At 37.3% G+C, this 18,597-nt stretch overlaps 2 protein-coding genes across 6 annotated transcripts in view; one reads left to right on the top strand and one right to left on the bottom strand.

The window, feature by feature from the left end:
- The window catches only part of GRM3 (glutamate metabotropic receptor 3), a 218,499-nt gene that overhangs the window by 13,441 nt on the left and 186,461 nt on the right, over positions 1-18,597 (bottom strand). For 2 of the 3 annotated variants that reach the window (XM_032276479.1, XM_032276480.1), the window contains exons 4-5: positions 12,177-13,243; positions 1,885-2,059 (exon numbers count right to left, since the gene is read on the bottom strand). In XM_032276479.1, coding sequence (XP_032132370.1) covers positions 1,885-2,059; positions 12,177-13,243 — 1,242 coding nt within the window. The remainder of the gene's footprint in view (positions 1-1,884; positions 2,060-12,176; positions 13,244-18,597) is intronic. The other variant, XM_032276481.1, reaches the window with a different exon arrangement.
- Positions 1-18,597, top strand: part of KIAA1324L (KIAA1324 like) — a 267,444-nt gene that overhangs the window by 215,784 nt on the left and 33,063 nt on the right. The window lies entirely within an intron of this gene.

The following is an 18,597-nucleotide window of genomic DNA, read 5'->3' as shown; positions in this document are numbered from 1 at the left end:
CCTTGTTATCCCTTCTAGAATTTATTAATTTCCAGCATCTGTATTAGAAAATTCTGCTATTTCTAAATTACTGAGGTCTGGATATATGCGATTTTGAATAACGTCTGCAGAAGACTTAGGGACTCTGCTAAATTGTTCTAATAACAACCAAAAGTTCTGAGCTAGCCATAGGACAATTTTGCTGGGATAACCTTTTTTTTTATTCTCCCTGAAAACCCTGCCAACGACCTAGCATTATGAGAACTTTCCCAGCTTGCTCTCTGGGAGAGGCTGCATGATACAGTGGTTAAGTGCACTGGCTTTGAAATCACTGGAACTGGCTCTAAATTCTGGTTCTGCCATTTTTAAAGCGTGTGACCCTGGGTGAGTTTCTTTACCTTAAAAGGTTGGAGTATTGATTAAGACAGCACACACATGCACACATGTGTGTAAAGTATTTAGCACCATTCCCAGCATATGAAAAACACTCAACAAATGAAAATTCCTGTTATCTGCTGTTGTTATTTGTATTTGTTATTGACAATTCTCTCTGGTCTGGATTAGGTAGCTGTTGAGATTAGTCTGCTAAAGAAGAGCTTTGTTTGCTCAAGGAATAAATATATTTCTTTAAGATCCAAGGAAAACAACCTCACAGGCTTTGCCATACCCTGAAGCTCAAATTTTGTGACACCTTGGAGTTCTGCTGGAATGACAGGAACGTGCAGCCTATCCCTGAACACATGCTCTCAGTCTGTCAGTCTTCCCTCTGTTTTCTGGGTAAGGGCTGCCCTTTTAAATTCTGTACTTTGGTGGAGAAATTGGGGCACTAATGTGATTGCTCACCCTGTGATGCTGAGCTATTTTGAAGTATCCTTTGTAATCTACTCAAGGCAAAATTGTGAAGCAGTCATTTGTCTCTGTCACTTTCTGTCCTCCCTCTCCCTCTCATGGCTTCAGTTCTTTTCTTCCTCCTCATCCCATGTCAGTGAATTGCTTCTACTTCATGCCGCAAGTTAGCTGAAAACGGTTTAAAAAGTTGTCCCCTTCAGGTACATTTGTGCTTTAGAGAACTCTAAAGAATTAAATCAGTGATTCTCTAAGGATGGTGTTTCAGATATTTGCAGGCCAGTAGCAGAGAGAATGTGGGACTGGGAACTATCCTAATATCCTTCAGTTCACACTGCCTTCTCAGCTGCAAAAACATTGTGTCACTGAAGTAGGAGGAAGGTCTATTCCAGCATTTTCCAAGGTGTGTTCCACAGGACGTTAGTTTTACTGTGATAAAATACTTTTAAAAGTATTTTACCTTTGTTAATTCTTAACAAAATTAAACATGCTTTCTTGCTGTAGAAACATGTATAACACATGCATGTTAAAGGAAATGCTGTTAACTTTCAAGGAGGTATTAAGAACATAGTATTTTTCATTGTTTTTTATTATCTTCCCTTTTTAATTCTTCATGAAGACCCTCTGGCATCTGTGTGACATGGAATATACTTTATAAAACACTAATCTAGTCCAGTCCCCTAGTTTAATTAGTAAAATGAGGCAGAAAGCAATAGAGTGACTTGTTCAAAATTATCTATTAAATTGATTACAGAACAGGACTAGAGACCAGGTTATCTAACTCCACAACATGGTCAAACCCCTAATTGCAGCTATGGGTTTAATGTCTTTCTTCCCTGCTAGACTGAATGTACTGCCCAAACAGAAACGTTGACTTGTTTGCTCCTTACTGTATCCCCAGCACCTAGCACAGTACCTGATGCATAGTGTTTAAATCCATACTTAGAAAGACCGACTTGAGATTGTTCATGGGGACATACATGTGTTGCCTATTCTTGGCAGACTGATCCTGACTACAATGCTACGTGTGAAGGAGTTAGTGCTGAGTTCCATACTTACACTGAGAATATGTGGTCCCAGTTCCACTGACACTGAACCTGTTGAGGTGCAGTCTGTGTGTGACAACGTTCTTCTGGGGTTGGAACAGGACGATGTGAACCTTGGGTGCAAACAAACATCCCAAGACCACAAAGCCACTCAGGCTGACAGAGATGCACATGGTTGTTGTCTGCACCTACAAGAGAAGGTTGGCTAGTAAGTGTCTGGCTGTACATTCAGTCAAATGGCCAACTAAAGAGAGTGCTGAAATAAGATCAAAATGAAAATCCAAAATAATCGATAGCTTTGTTCTTATTATAGCCAAATACAGTATTTTTTTGGATCTTCTGTGTTTGGGGTAGTCTTGGAAATATTGCTTAGGATTTATAAGCAAACACCATTTGCGTGGGGCACTTCTGAATGCTTGCCAAGACTTCGCATGGATTTTCTTGTTTGTTTTCTTTATATTTTTATAAAGATATTTCTGCAAAACCACAGAAGTTGGAATCTTAAATAGTAAAACATATTCAATGATGAAGCGGCCAGATTGCTGATGATTTAAGTCTATGAACTTGACTTGTTTAAGGTTCACTATATTATAAAAAAATTTGTTTTTTTTTTTTTTTTTTTTTACATTTTTCTATCTCTCTTGCTTGCTGGAAGCTCTGCCTGTCACTACTGGTTTCCCTGTTCTTCATTGGGGAACTCTATTAGCTTTCTTCTGTGGTACCTTTGCTTTTGCTTATTTTGTTGGCATCTCTCTGGAATTTTGATGCATCAGGTAGTCACTGTTCAATCTTCATGTTCTCTAGGCTTCCATACACCCATTCTCTGCAGATAATTTTGACTTCTCCCTCTTTGTTTCCCCTCAAAGTTCTCCAGAACCAGGGTTTATCATGTCTTCTCATTCTCATCCTAGAGTAAATTTAGATTATTTTTCCTTTTGCCTTAGGCACATGCTGTTACAAAGTAGCATAATTTCAAATGCCCTAAATGACTTCAGGCATCTATAAAACATTTCCGTAAAGTGTCTGACCTTCCTGTCTAATCAAGGAGAGCTGAAGACTGAACACATAACTGGAGAAGCCACATCATTTTAGAAGGCCTCCTTTTGTTTTTGATTTTTGTAAAAATTTTAGGCTACTCTGTGGCGTAATTCTTTAGACCTTTATTTACTTTAAATGCTGAACGCATAATCCATCCTCATCATTTTAAGGTTCTTGTCTCCCTTAACTAGTCTGGTGCTGTCCAACTCGGGGCCCCCAATTGCAGGCTACATTCTTGTCAACTTCTCAGAAAACAGGCTGCTATCTGATTCTATGATACAAAAGCCTTCATAAATCTCAAATAATTTGTTTTCTACATATACAGGAAATATGATGTTAGAATTGTCCTCTTTCTGTCTCAGTCCCTGACTCTGACTCTGAAGCCAGTGTGAAGCCACTATTTATCAGAGATCACGGGAGGGAGAGACAAAACCAAATGTGTGAAATTTCCAGGGAACCTTTTCTGAAAGCATTTCTCTAACTCTTGAATCTACTCATACACTTTAAGACATTACAAGAATTGGTAAGGAGAGGCATTTAGGAGGAGGGGATCTTGGGAAAAGATGTACTGTGATTTTTGTCTCCTCAGTGAAAGCCTAGCAAGGAGTGCTTCAATGTGGCCACTTACAAAAAGTCAGGTGTTTCTGCAGGAAGACGATGCCCTGGATTGGGGCCTGATTTCTGCCTTGGAAATCTAGAAGGTGGGAAAAGGCTAGCTGCTCTAGTGACATTGCACAAAACTTGCTACTGTCTTGAGGTAGTCCTTTGTTCTGAGAATTTATTAAAGAAAAGGTTATGTGAATGGTATGGATGGACAAGATGGGCCACACAAGAGCCATATTGCATGGTCTTGGGCCTATGTAAAGTTGCCTGGAGACCTTCACAGAAAGAGGCTGGGGGTGGGATAGCGGGATGCCCTGGGAATGAGCATGGAGCCACCAGAGACAAATCATAATAGAGAACTGCCAGCCAACTCACTCAAGGTCCTGCAGGGAAAAAAGGCCACAGAGTAACTTTTGAAGATCACATGAAAAATGAAAACAACCTCTAGTCATTTTGATCTCTAAGTGGACTTAGAGATCATAATGTCATCTAGCCAGGGTCATGAATGTTTTTTCTCATTGTGCTATTCAGAGCACCAGAATGGAGCCTCACATGTGGTGAATATTTGGTATTTGAGTATGTCCATAGGAATTTCCATCCCAGGGTTGGGGATGGTTATCCTTACTAAATACTGAAAAGATAACGGAAGGAGCACTAAAGTTGCATTTTTACCATAGTTTGTGCACCATGTTTATTCAGTATACTTGCTATAAATTTGAAACACTTTTTATTTATTGTAAATCTCAAATATCGATCTCACAGTTTCAGCTATCCAGTTCCTTCAGTAAGTCACACTATTAAAAGTCTGTTTTTATCTGTAATTCTGTGTTGACTGTATACTACCAGCTCATGATGTTGATTTCATCTTTGTCGAACTTGTAGCAATGCTTGACACAGTTAATCACTTCCTTCCTTTTGGCTTCTTGGATACATCTTTTCCTCAGTGGTTGTTCTTTGTCTTAGTTATCTATTCTACCTTAACCTTAGGTGCTGGAGTTCCTCAGAGCTCAGGTTTGGATTCTCTTTCTTCACCATCCCATTGAGTTTCATGGATTAAATGTTGATGATGTCCAAATACTTATTACTGGTTTTTACCTATATACTTTGAGCTTCTAGAGTTAAATATCCAACTGCCACCATGACATATCCTTTTGGTAATGAAATAGGCATAGCATAATAATGTAATCAAAATTTGGTCCCTTTCACCAGGTATCCCTGTTTGAGTAAGTCACACCAAATGCCACCCAGTACGAAAGCCAGAGACCATCCTTGATTTTACTATTGCTCTCACACCCACACATCCAGTCCAATGGCAAATTCTATTGGAAAATTATTCTGCATGAACCTCCCATGTTATTTTGTGAGCAAGGCTCTGACTGCCTTTGTTCCAGAATGTCTTTTCAACAATTTTGTGTAGCAAAGAGCTTTAGAAGATAGAGACAGTGCCTACCTCTAGAACAAAGGGTAGCATACTGTTCATTATAAAAGATTCAGGTCCCCTAGTCTCAGAGTTCCTCTCCTATGATGTAACCACTGAGAGTACAGGGGTCACCTGGACTACTTTGTGTAGCCCTGTGAGATGTGGCACTCAGGAAACCTGTGCAAACACTGACACTCTGGCTACTGCTATTGCTGTGAGTCCTTTAGGTTAGCATTAGTAAAACTGCGGTAGGCTAACTTGTTACCTTGTAAGTACAGTAAAATCTCACAATCTTTGACAGTTTTGGCAATGAGGATGGAATGCCAACAGACACGTGGCTTTTTCAGAAAGTATGAGGACCTCAATGGCTGATAAACAGGATTTGAGGGAAGGTGGTGGGAATCAGTAGCAAACATGTTGACTAAATTGTATTGTTAATCAGGAATAAATAGTGTTCTACTTTATTGCCTGCTAAGGAGGAGGATTTGGGGATGTGGTCGAAGGTTGAGTAACAGGAAGTAGGTTTGAACACAGCTACTAGACTGATGCTCTGGCTGTTAACTCTTCTCTGGAGGGTAGAGTGGGGTGAATTTCCTCCCCAGTTGGATTCAGGTCCACCTGATTCTAATAACTAGTACTAACATTTGTCCTGGGTAGGCAGAAAATTCCACTCTCTTTTACATAAAAATTGCAGAGACATGTACCTACACTGAGCATAGTGAGAGACTTTTCAGATAAGGTAGAAGCCAGATGCATCATTCGAACTTTCACTGGTTTTCTTGGGAGGTTGAGGCATCAGGGCACATACGCTTGTTAAGGAAGAATGGCAACAGCTGTGCCATTGAAGGATCCATCCCGGCTGTAGTCCTTTATTCCAAACTTAGATCCATTCCAAGATGACAGTCAAAGGATTCAGAGGTTTTTTTTTTTTTTTTTTTTTTTTTTTTTTTATGGTTTGTTTGTTCTGTTTTTTGTTTTTCAGTGAAACTTAGCTCCCTGGGAAACTGTAGGTGAGAGGCACTGACTTGTATTTGGGCGCTTACTCACCTGGATTGGCTTGCAATGCTGACAAAGAATGAGTAAGGGATGCAAAAATATCTAGACAAATTCCTGCCATCAGTGACAGCCCTTATGTTAAAACAAGGCAAGACCCTAAGAGATATTATCATGATGACAGCGTAAATGCCCTGTTAATTTCATATCAAAAAGAAGCAAGTCACACTTGCTGTGTGAGTCAAGGCCAAATTAATTACGTGCACAAGCCACAAGTTCCAGCCAAAAAGCTGTAGGCCCTGGCTTCTTCATCAATGGGTCACCAATGTTGAAGCACATGGTGACAGTAATGATGATCTTATTTCATAATTTAGTCTTTTGAGTGCACAAAAATATTGGACCTTCAATATGGTTGAATCATAGGTAGCTGCTGAGTGCTTAAACTGAAAATAAATGTGTCTTCTCTATTGGCAAGGAGTTGCTCTCTCACTGTGCTGCCCTACTCCCCCCTCTCTCTCTATCCTAATTTCAGCTGTTTTAAGGAAAATATTACTTAAGGCTAGATTAAAATTTCCCCATCCTGAAGGGTGGGTGAAGTTCATACACACCAGACTAAGTATGCTGAGGAACTTCAGAGAGGGGAGGAACTCAATGTTTTATGCCTTGTTGGTGATAGACATATAAATTACCATCCTACCTATTAGGTGAAAGGCAGAGGTGGTGCTAGTGTGAAGCAAGTAAGGCACTAGCCTGAGATACAGATTTAAGGAGGCATCCAAAATGCATTAATCAGGACAATAATGCAATATTTAAAAAAATCAAAAATAATGCTACGCCCATGATGAACACAATGTCAACACTGTAAATAAGGATAGGATCAATAACAGCAGCGTGCTTTGGTATATTTGATCCTAAGGTAAAAAGAAAACAAGTAATAATGATCTTTTGAGTACTACTTATGCAGGTGTCCTAGCCTACTCTGCATTGCCTTGTAGAAATCAAGACTTGGCTTGGCGTGGTGTCTCACGAGTAATCCCAGCACTTTAGGAGGCCAAGGTGGGCAGATCACCTGAGGTCAGGAGTTTGAGACCAGCCTGGCCAAAATGGTGAAACCCCGTCTCTATTAAAAATACAAAAATTAGCCTGGCACGGTGGTGGGTGCCTATAATTCCAGCCACTTGGGAGGCTGAGGCAGGAGAATCCCTTGTAGCCGGGAGGCAGAGGTTATAATGAGCTGACATCATGCCATTGCCCTCCAGCCTGGGACAAGAGGGAAACTCTGTCTAAAAAAGAAAGACAAGAAATCAGAACTCAAGGAACCTATACAAGTGCTGATACTCTGGCTGCTGCTATGGCCATGAGTAATAAAATTATTTGTTTCTGAATCAAGAGTCTTGTGTCTTCTGGCATGAGCATCCTGAAACTGTGGCAGGCTAACCTGGTAGATTGCAAGCGGGGTAAAAACCTTTCACAGTCATTGACAGGTTCTACCTCTACTTCTAACAATCTCCATTGTTAATATCCTACTGTAGGATGATTCTGACCCCAGTACCCACCTCAACTTCCTAACCAGCCTCCCCATTTATGCCTTTGCCTTTTTGTCATGTAGTAATAGAATCTTTTTAGCAGCTTGTTTTTTCCCCCTAAAATTTGAGATCATAAACTCCCCTGCTTAAAAGTCTTTCAGTGATTTTCCTTTCCACATAGAATAAAATCTAAACTCTTTGCTATGGCTTATAAATTCCTACATGATTTAACTCTCCTGCCTATTTCTCATATCAAATCAGTCTTCCATTTAGCCATTAAACTGTAGTCATATGCTTTTCTTTTCTAAGATACTTTTGTTTAAGAGTGTTTGAACTTGCTGTTTCTTCTGCATAGCACATAGAATTCCAATGCTTGGCTCCTTCCCTTCAGTGGAATATTTTCTTCAGTGGAATATTATGAAATAGGTACTAGCAAAGTAGGGATGACAAACTTTTTTAAAAAAGAATTTGAGATATAATATATATTTTTGAATCTTCAAAATAGTCAACATGGGAAAAAAGGAATTTCTTTGTAAGTATTTTAACCTTGTCAAAATTCTAGAGTCAATTCTCAAGTATCTGCCTACTGTAGGTCAATTGTTTCATCTACTCTAACCCCCAAAAGAACCTAGTCTTGACGCTCCAAGTATTGTCCTTAGTCTAGTAGCATCTCCATTTCCTGGGAGCTTGCTGATATCTAGATTCTGGGTCCCCATCCTTTCTTACTGAATCAGAATCTTTAGTTCAACAAGATCCTCTGGTGATTTGCATGCACATTAAAATTTGAGATGAACTGCAGTAACCTGCTTTTCAAGGCATTTTTTTTTTAATTCCATTACATCATTCGCTACTGAATGAGCCTGCATTTGCATTCATTCATTATTTACCCTCCATTTCCATCTTCCACTCATTCCCCACTAGGCTGTAAGTTACGAAAGAGAAGATAAGTCCTCAAATATTTTTTGTAAGACATGAACAAAACACTCAGTAATTACTACAAGTGAATTCCTTGATGGATAACTTTCCACTCAAACATGGCCCCACTTTTATTTACACAATTTAAGCTATGTATTGGATGCCAGTGACTCAGTGTTTGATTCCTAAATCACCTGAGAAGGGTTAGTTGTCATATAGCAGGAGATGACTTTGACACATTTCTTAAAGATCCTTTGAATTTTTTATTCTTACTGAATTTCTTGTTTGCTCTGTATTGAATTCCTATTGTAGCTTCAATTAGTCCTCCTTGATCTAGACTCTGCTCTTTCAAGTCCAACCTTCAGATTAAGGATATGTCTGTGGTGCACTATGAAGGGCATGATTTGAATCAGAAAAACTACTATTTCTTAATTGTGCCACCTGGGAAGTTAATTATTCTCTGTTTGCTCCTCTCTCTGATGGGTAATAAAATTTGCTTCCAAAAGTCATCAAAAAGAGGATAAGGGTAAGTGAGCTCATGTATTTAAAGCATCTAGCAGAGCAAGCTGATCAGGAGGCTTTCTTTCCCTCTTCCCTTTCATGTCACTTTTTTGCCCAAGCAAATAATCGAAACAAAACAAACTGAAGACCTCAAAGCCCTTAAACATCTAAATGAACCACCCCCGCTCCCCCACCCAACCCATTTTCCACCTGAGTAAGACTGATAGTGGCTTCCTTCTGGTTGTTTCATTCCTGTGGTGTCTGAGGAATATTTCCTATATTCTCTAGCTACCTTGGTTGCATTTGCCCACCAAGGTTACTGGGTAAAAATTCCATCTTCAAGAAGTAATCCTGGAAAGATCACGTTCTTACTCACATAACTCTTATGGAGCCCACAGGTATTTAGAGTTTATTTCTTCAATTAATTATAAACTATTCTGTGTTTACAACTCTTGAATTATTTCTTATTTAATATCTTTCTTCCATCTGAGATATAAACTTTGTGAAGACTGGAATCATGCTTTATGTTTATTTATAACTTACAACGGGTGGCAAAGTACTGAGTTGTAAACCTTGTTGACTGATGCTCAAAATTTTTTCAGCTGCTCTAAAATTATTGCTGCTGATTCTGTCTGAATCACGTGATTTTCCTCTGGGAAATTTTAAATCTCAGTCTTGTTCTGGAATTTCTAGAGCAAGGGTCCCAAGTTCAAATGCTTATAGGATCTATGAAAGTTCATAAGTAAGAGGGGCCAGGTGTGAGAATTCAGAGATCAGTGGGAGACAGGGGTAACAGAAGCAAGAGTGCTGCCTTCGGGGTGAGCAGTACTCAGACCCAGCTAATTGTTGAATGTAGGAATTCGGGCTCACATTTTTACTTTGTTAAGAGAAATAAGGAATCTGGATATTTATGTCAAGTTTCTCCAATTTCTAACTTTGACAAATATTTCACAACAGTACAGGCCCAACCAGACATATTGGTGCAACAAGAAGAACATGTGATTCATTAGGGCAGTGGTTTGCAATCCTGGCTGCAAATCAGAGTTACCTAGTAAGCTTTGAAAAATCCTTATTTCCAAGCCACAGGCCAGGCCAATTAAATGAGAATCTCTGGGGCTGTGTCCCAGGTATCAATACTTTTTTTAATGCTACCAAGTTGATTCAATATGCAGCTAAATTTGAAAACCACTACGTTGGAGGCTTCAGTCTACCTTTCTCATTTTTTTTTTGTAAACTTAGGATTGGCATTATTTGTGAGGCCTCAGATGATCTTAGTATCACTGGATACCTTAATTATCAAGGACCTTAAAAAACTCTGTTCCACAACCTCTATGTCATTGGCCTAATGACGTCTATGTGGCGAAAGCTCTGGTGTCTTCAGCTAACTCCATTCAATCAGTTGTTCCACTCTATTGTTATCATGTAAAGAAAAAAGTCATATTTTTTTCTGTGTCTTAGAAGTAAATGCTAATTCATTGAATGAAATTAAATTTTTATAATATTATTTATATTTATTCTCAATAGTGTTTTCTGCTCTGTCATTTTTTTTTAAACCAGCTCTTTTGAGAATGAATAGTTTCAAATCATATGTCCAGGATAAAATAATTAGTATTGTAACTATTTTTGCAGTCCCAACACTAAAAATCATGTCTGCTAAAAGTGGCTTCCTAAAAGCTTAAAAACAAATATCTGCAGATCTATGGGACTAGACATATCCATAAAGACAATAGATAGAGATGGGGCATTACAATACATTAACTATAGTTCTCCATATTAATCTCCAAATTCTAACATTCCAACTCCCCTGTGGTTCATATACTCTGCTCTTTGACTTTCCAATCCAGCTCTGATGTTTCCTCTTCTTAAAGATTTTCCAAAATTTTTGTAGGTAGTCTTGCCCCACGACATTGAACTTATGTTATTCGTCTTTATTGTTCATCTCTTATGTAGCCCATAGGTTTCAGTCACATGGTTACGAATAAAGTAACTAGATACAATATTCTTCACCAGCATCTTGATCCCATGCTTTAAATAACTTGTCTTTCTTTTTTTAACGAAGCATTTATCTATTTTAATTGACAAATAACAATTGTGTACATTTATGTACAACATAATGTTTTAAAATATGTATACACTGCGGAATGGCTAAATAGAGCTAATTAACATTTGCATTACTTCACGTACTTACCATTTTTTACAGTAAGAGCTCTTAAAATCAACTCTCAGTGATTTTCAAGAATATAATGTAGTCGCCATGTTATACAACAGACCTCTTGAATTATTCTTCCTATCTAACTGAAATTTTGTATCTACTCTGTCTTCATTTTGGGCTGCAATTTTCTAGATTTTGGCAATGTAGGAATTGCTGGTAAACAGTAGATCTAAGGATTTTTACAACCTATGAAGACATTTCATTTGGTTTGTGAAATCATTGTGTAGCAAGGAAACCATTATGCCTCTGGAAAACTTTATGACAATTTAAGAAATATAGAGAATAATAAACAAATGCTTGAAGAGAGAAACATTCCTATACTCACTCATTGTAAGATACTAAAATCAGAATTAAATGGAAACACAACTGATGTAACATTTTAACAATTTGAACAATTATGATGGAATGATGAAGTTTCTTTCAAAAGAGATGTGATAATTATAAGGGATCCCAGAAATTTAAACTGTTTATTACCAAGACTCAATTAGTGTTAGTTAGGTTACCTGGATATGTGTAGTAACATTTTTAACTAGTTAAAGGAAAATATATGTGTATATATAAGGCTATAGAAAGGACATAGCAAATTAACATTGTATTTTAGTTTGTTTTAGAGAAGTAATGAAGCATGAGCGAAATTCCTATCTTTAGACTTCTCCTAGCTTAATGTTCCAAGTATATTTTAATTTACAGATTGATTCATGATAGCCAAGTCTTCCTATATCTAATTTGAAGTATTCTCAAAGAGATTCACAATTAGATTCTTAGTAGTTTAAGTCTTATTCTATTATCAATCACTTTTTAAGTTTAACTTTATGTGTGTGTATTACATTTTATCTCCCACTAGATTATAAATTCCTTGAATTACCATATCATTTATATTTCTCTTCCCCTCTGTGCCTAGCACAGTGTTCTGCATGTGGTAGGTACTAATTAAATGCTCTCTACATATATAATTAATTTTAACGTATAATATACAGGTTTATAATGGCTTGAAATTACCCAGCTTATTGTTGAGATGAAATAAAAGGAGTCTATTTTAAGTACCACACAAGAAACACCGGCAGAAGAAATAATAAAGATAAGAAACAAAGACTTACTCTGTAGTCACTTGATGTCACATAAAATATAGGAAGGAAGGCCAACCAGATGATGCACGTGGTGTACATGGTAAAACCTATGAACTTAGCTTCGTTGAAATTTTCTGGGCACTTCCGCGTTTTGAAGGCATACACAGTGCATAAGATCACCAGGATCACATCGTAGGTAAGAGAGATCAACATGCTGGAATCTTTGACATTGCATTTTAGGATGACTGTTTCCCGCTTCTCTGCAAGGGTATACCTCCTGGTGCCTGGGGGCTCCAGGATGAGCCACACAGACACCATCACAATTTGCACCAGTATCAGACCCAGACAGATGAAAACCTGAGAACTGGGGCTGATAAATTTTGGCCTCTGAGCGCCATTCTTGACCCCATCGAAGATGCGGGCAATGCAGTTTGTCTTGGTCAGCAGGGCTGAGTAACAGATAGCGAAGGAACTCCCCAGCCCAAGTCGGCGCAATGCACAGATGACTGGTGATGGCTTGGCAATGAAGAAGAATGTCATGCAGTATGACAGGCCAACCCCAAACAATAAGATGTAGCAGAGTTCTCGGCCCGATGCTTTGACCAAGGGCGTGTTGTTGTGCTTCATAAAAACAGTTACAACCATGCAAGTACACATAAAACCCAGACAGGCAATGGTGACGGGGCCGATGGCCCAGGCGTCTTCCCACCTGATGTAGTCCTCAGGAAGGTCATAGCATCCAGTTAGGTCTGCAGTGGGCCACTGCCCAGGCCCACAGTCCATACAGGTAAACTCATCAGCAAGGTATTCGTAGGACTCACAGGGGATGCAAATCCAGCAGCAGACATCCCCTGGTTGCATGTTCTTCATTTCATTGGGGGCACAGGGGTCGCTGCACTGGGAAGTGGGGACAGAGTTCCGGGACCAGTGGATAGAGTCGACATCTAGCGATAAGGTTTCCGCCCAGTGACCAACTTTCAAGTAGGAATACTTTCCACCTACATACTGGAAATTGAACACGTTGTATCGCCCCATTCCATCTCCAAAAGTGTCAAACTTGACTATGCTATCTGCATCTTTATTTGGGTTGAATGGAGCTGTGATATATAAAGTGAAAGAAAAAGAAAGAACACTTGTTTAGGTGTCTTATGTGTGATTAGTCAATTACTTTATGTCATACACTGAAATAACAGGAAATGGAGATTCCAAGGCTGAAATAATTTATCAGTTACCATTGAAAGTTACACTTCAAAAGCTACTAGAGTGCTCATGCATTCATAAATTAATTCACTTACCATTATTGGGTGTCAAAGGGTGCCAAGTACCAGTGATAATCATGAATACAACCCAATGCTTATTATGCAACAGGGGGACTTACAAACATGTAGTCATATGTTATGTGGTAGACATGTATTCTCTTCTTGAAAGAATTCAAGATAAGAATTGGGCAAAACATTGTGTCTCATTCTTATTATGTGTTTATTTATGTACAGCCAATAAAAGGTTTCCCTTCTTAAATATTTTCATTAAAATATAAAACAGGAAGAATTTTTCTCCTTCAAAATGAACATTTTTATTATAGATATATGATATTGTTCTTTTCAATAGTTCAGATGACTCAGAAAGAAAAAAATTAAAACTACTCATAATTCTTCAACCCTAATAGTTTAATATTTTGGATATTAAATTTAATATTAATATTCTGACTACATATATGCATGTGTCTATACACAGCATGCTCATATTCATACAAATAGATACAACCTGTCTGTATGTAGAATCTAGGTAAATAGATTTTGAAATTTCCTAAGTGAATACAGGGCCAGTAGCACTCAGCCAAATGAGCTGTCCTCAACCCTGTCTCTTTCTTACAGTTCTCTGCAAGTCCCTAAGAACAGAAGCTCTCTGAGCACACATACTTCCTCTCTTCCAGCTGCTGCTCATCGTGTCTGTCTTGCCAACATACACTACCCCTCTGATCACTCATTTCTATGCCACATGCTCTGTTCTACTACTGTGTGCTGCCATTTCACTGCCAGTCTTTACTCTCTCCTTAGAATTAGAACACAAAGGTTGCTGATACCTATGTGATGCACGGAAAAACTCTGTCTAGTCCTGGTAGGCTTGCCTGTGTTGGTAAATAGACCCCAAGCTGTTTATTTCTCCCTCATGTAGCAGTCTAAGATTTTGGTTGGTGGGTGTCTCTTCCTCATCTGGTGATTCAGAAACCTAGGGCCCTTCCATCTTGAAGCTGTGCCACTGTCTAGGCCCTCCTCTTCATCAGCACCCACCCAACAGAAAGAGAAAGAGAGTATGAAGAAGGTATGGCACATATTTCCATTCATACTTCATTGATTAGGAATTAGTCACAGGGACACACAACCTTAAAAGAGGCTGTAACATGTAGTTTAGCTAATGTGCTCAGCTACTTTCATACTATGAAAAGAGAGATTGGGATTTAGACGACACTGCAGTGTTTGACCCTGTGGGTATTAGCTGTCTTCGTTGCCTCCCCTGTGAGCTTTACTCCACCTTCTCTGAGGGTCATGCTGCTCTAGCTTATAGGGAAATCCTGTCCAGGACACACTGTTTAGGGGAAACTGGGTCCAGTTATTCTATGGGGCAAAAGAATCCTTCAATGAATCACTTGGGCTCTTGGTAAAAGAGGACTTTATATTTTACAAAATAGCCCTCTCCTGTCTAAAGGGTATAGGTGCCCCTAGAGGAATGAGTTGGGTAGCTTATAATAAAACCTCATACTAGATACAAGTTCCGTTAGAAACATAATATGCCAAATTTCTTACTCACTTATTGTTATTATTTCTTTTTAATGTTCTTGTTATCTCACCCTGCAATTTGACTTTACCAACCTTCACCTCCTTTCTGTCACATTTCACAAACCCATCACATATATCTGTTTGTGTGTCTGTACTCCAGTTATGAATTGATTTCAATTTCATCGTAAGACAGGGTGATGTAGTAGTTAAGTGTATAGTTTTGAGGTTAGATGGATTTTGTGTGATTTTCATTTCTGCCTTTTAATAATTGTGTGTCCTTCAACAAGTTAATGTTTCTGTCTCTGTTTCCTAATTTGCAAATTGGGAATAAGAGTGCTTTTGAATATTTGATGAGATAAACCCTATAACATGTTAAGCACAATGGCTGGTACACAGTAAGCACTTAACATATATGTTAGTGATGATGATGATGATGATGATAAAAATAATAAAATAAAAGAACTTTATGAAAAAGGGGAGCTGCTCATAAAAGTGAGACATACTGAGGGACATGGAGGGTAAAGATGAGAGGAGGGAGATGCTCTTCAATTCTACCAACTGCTTTATCCAAACCTCACTTCTGACCCAGTCAGGACCGTGCTCCTCCATCCTTTTCCCCACACTTCTGTTAGTAAGCATGATTATACTTGGCTATTGTTTTGTAATGTATATTTTTAATTAGTGAAGTATTGGGAATTTTTAAAAATTGATTTCTTTTAATAAATATCTTTGTTTTCAATAGCTGTATGCTATTATATTGTATATAAGTACCAAGCTATATTTAAATACTCCTATAGTTTTAACATTTAGGTTGCTCCTAAGGTTTTCCCTTTATAAACCTCATCATCTAGTTATTTACTTAGAGTAAATTCATAGAAGAAAAACTGTTGGGTCAAGGTGTAGGTTCTTTAAAAATTTAGCTACAGAGTGCCAGGTTGCCAAGGAAAGGTGTTTTGTTGTTGTTTGTTTGTTGTTTTGGTTTTTGTTTTTACCAATTAACACTCCCATGAACATTGTATAGGAATACTCATTATCCACAATCTTACTAACCTTATGTATTTTTATCTTTTTAATAATTGACAAACTGACAGGCAAAAATATGATCTTATTTTAATCAATATTTATTCATTTGACTTTTATAGAGGCTGGCTATATTTTAATATTTTAAAAAATTATGTGTAGTTATTTTGTGAATTTCTGGTTCATGTACTTTTTACTTGCTTTCTTTTGAGGCGTTTACATATTTTCTTAAATTAATATGTAGGCTGGGCGCAGTGGCTCACATCTGTTATCCCAGCACTTTGGAAGGATGAGGTGGGTGGATCATTTGAGCTCAGGAGTTCAGGGCCAGCCTGGGCAATGTGATAAAATCCCATCTCTACCTAAAATACAAAAAATTGGTGGGCTTTAGTGGCACATGCCTGTGGTGCCAGCTACTTGGGAGGCTGAGGTGGGAGAATTGCTTAAGCCTGGGAGACAGAGGTTGCAGTGAGCCAAGATTGTGTCACTATACTCCAACCTGGGTCACAGAGTGAGATCCCATCTCAAAAAAAAAAAAAAAAAAAGAGCTGTATATGGATTGAACATGTTAGCTGCTTGTCATATATATATATGGAAAGATTCTTCTAACTTTGTGCTTTTTCCCAGATTGCTAAAATCTTAGGTAACTGAGTTTATAAATCTCTTTCTTACAATTTCTGGTTTACCTATCAGCCCCCAAAAAAACCTTTCCTACTCCAAGATTATTAAAATATTTATCTAAACTGTTTTCTTTTACTTTTATGGTTTTCTTTTTTATATTCGAAAATTTATTTCACTTCAAATTTAGTGTAAAGTATGAGTTAAGATTTTAATTCATTTTTTTCTCAAATGGCTAACCATTTAAATACTAAATAATAAAATACCGTATACCTTTTAAAATTTATATTACCATACAATAATTTAGACTGTAAGTGAGAATTATAAAATAAAATACAGTATACCTTTTAAAATTTATATTACCATACAATAATTTAGGCTGTAAGTGAGAATTATAAAATACTTAATAAGTTAATCATTTCTACTGATTTATAATATTTGTCATATATTAAATCCACTGATACTCAAATCTTTATACTATTTGTTGCTTTTCTTGGTCTCTTTCCACAGTGGTATGGTCTTTTTACAACTATCACAGCATTATTCTAAATTTTAGTATTGGTTAGGACAATAGAAGTTGAAACATTATTACTATATTTTCAGGTATATTAATCAACAGCAAAATTCTTATGTCATGTAAAACTAAATTTGTTTATTCTAGGATTAGAAAAAGTTCATTGTGAATTTTAGGAACTACTTTCATATATTACAAATAAGAAAAATACTGAATTTTTAAACTTGTTTTATAGCATACTTGAGAACCATTCTTTCTGTGTTATGAATTTCATGGTTCTCAAGTGTGCACCCAACCTCCACCAATGTTCAGTTAATGTTATTAGATAATTTCTGGAAAACATTTCTAAAAAAATGTTTTATATCTTTAAATATTTCACTGTTCTCATAGCAATTTTTGAATACAAAATTCTTAAAATTAGTATATTTAACAAACAGTAAAACTGATAGAGACTAAAACAACCAGAGATTTAAAAAAAAAAATTGGAGAAAGTAGAGCAATGCAGGGTGTAAAAGTCAAAGTCTTCAAAACATTAATAGGCTCAAAAGAGATAAGTGAAGATATTGTATCCATGAGATAGGCACAAGAAATCCTTAAAAATGAATATTCAGAGAACAATAATGATCTTTTAGAAGTGAAATAGCAGAAATAGAAATTTAATACAAAGACTGAAACATAAATTTGAGAAAAATCTCAGTTTGACCAAAATGCTTTGATGGCAAGGAGAACATACAATATGTAAAGAATTACTCTGTGGAATTTCAACATGTGACCAACAAGAGCTCCAGAAAGAGAAAATAGAGGGTGAACATTATTGAAAGGCAAAGTGAACACCAGTGGAGAGAAGACTTGGCTCAGGGCAGGGCGAAGCAAGAAACTTTTCTGATTTCTTATAAGTCTGTTGTATTCATGTAAAAACCATGTATGTGTATTATTCTGATAAAAAAAGAAATTATAAAGTTAAAATAGTATAAAGACAATTAAGCAAGTTCAGGCAGAATAGGTTTAAAGTAAATAAATTATTAACATAATGCAGCTGCAAATATTGGAACAAGTGCTTGAAAAGTGGGTGGTGAATAAATGCTACTTTTGGTGGAATTTTGTTCTTTAATACATTTACCTTTTACTAACTTAGTTTTGTTAAGTGTGTAAAATATGTAACAAAATGCTGTGTAGTTTCTAAATCCTTCAAATACATAAAACAAAATGCATGCATTACAAATTCTGAACAAAAACCATTGTCAGAAGAAATGCCCTGCTCCTTAGTTTGTAATAAAGATCCTTAGGTTGCTGTTTCTTTATTAGATTGAGAAAGAATGCAATAAGAACCAAGAAGAAAAAGGTGAATGTCCAATATTCCACGTGAGAAAAAATCCTGTTCTCAAACAGCTATTCCGAATGCAATGGCAATGTTGACCCGGGTAGTGAGGAGGAAGGTAAGAAAAGCAAGCTCTTAGGTGCTGCTGGAGTGGCTTCAAGTGGCCGAGAGCTTGAAGCCCTAGTGTATTGATCCTGCTACCTT

The sequence above is a fragment of the Sapajus apella genome, unplaced genomic scaffold, assembly GCF_009761245.1.
Source record: "Sapajus apella isolate SASKATOON/1434 unplaced genomic scaffold, GSC_monkey_1.0 scaffold7, whole genome shotgun sequence".
NCBI lineage: Eukaryota > Metazoa > Chordata > Mammalia > Primates > Cebidae > Sapajus > Sapajus apella.
Note: the sequence above shows the minus strand (reverse complement) of the source record. Positions and strands in the feature narration are given on the sequence as shown.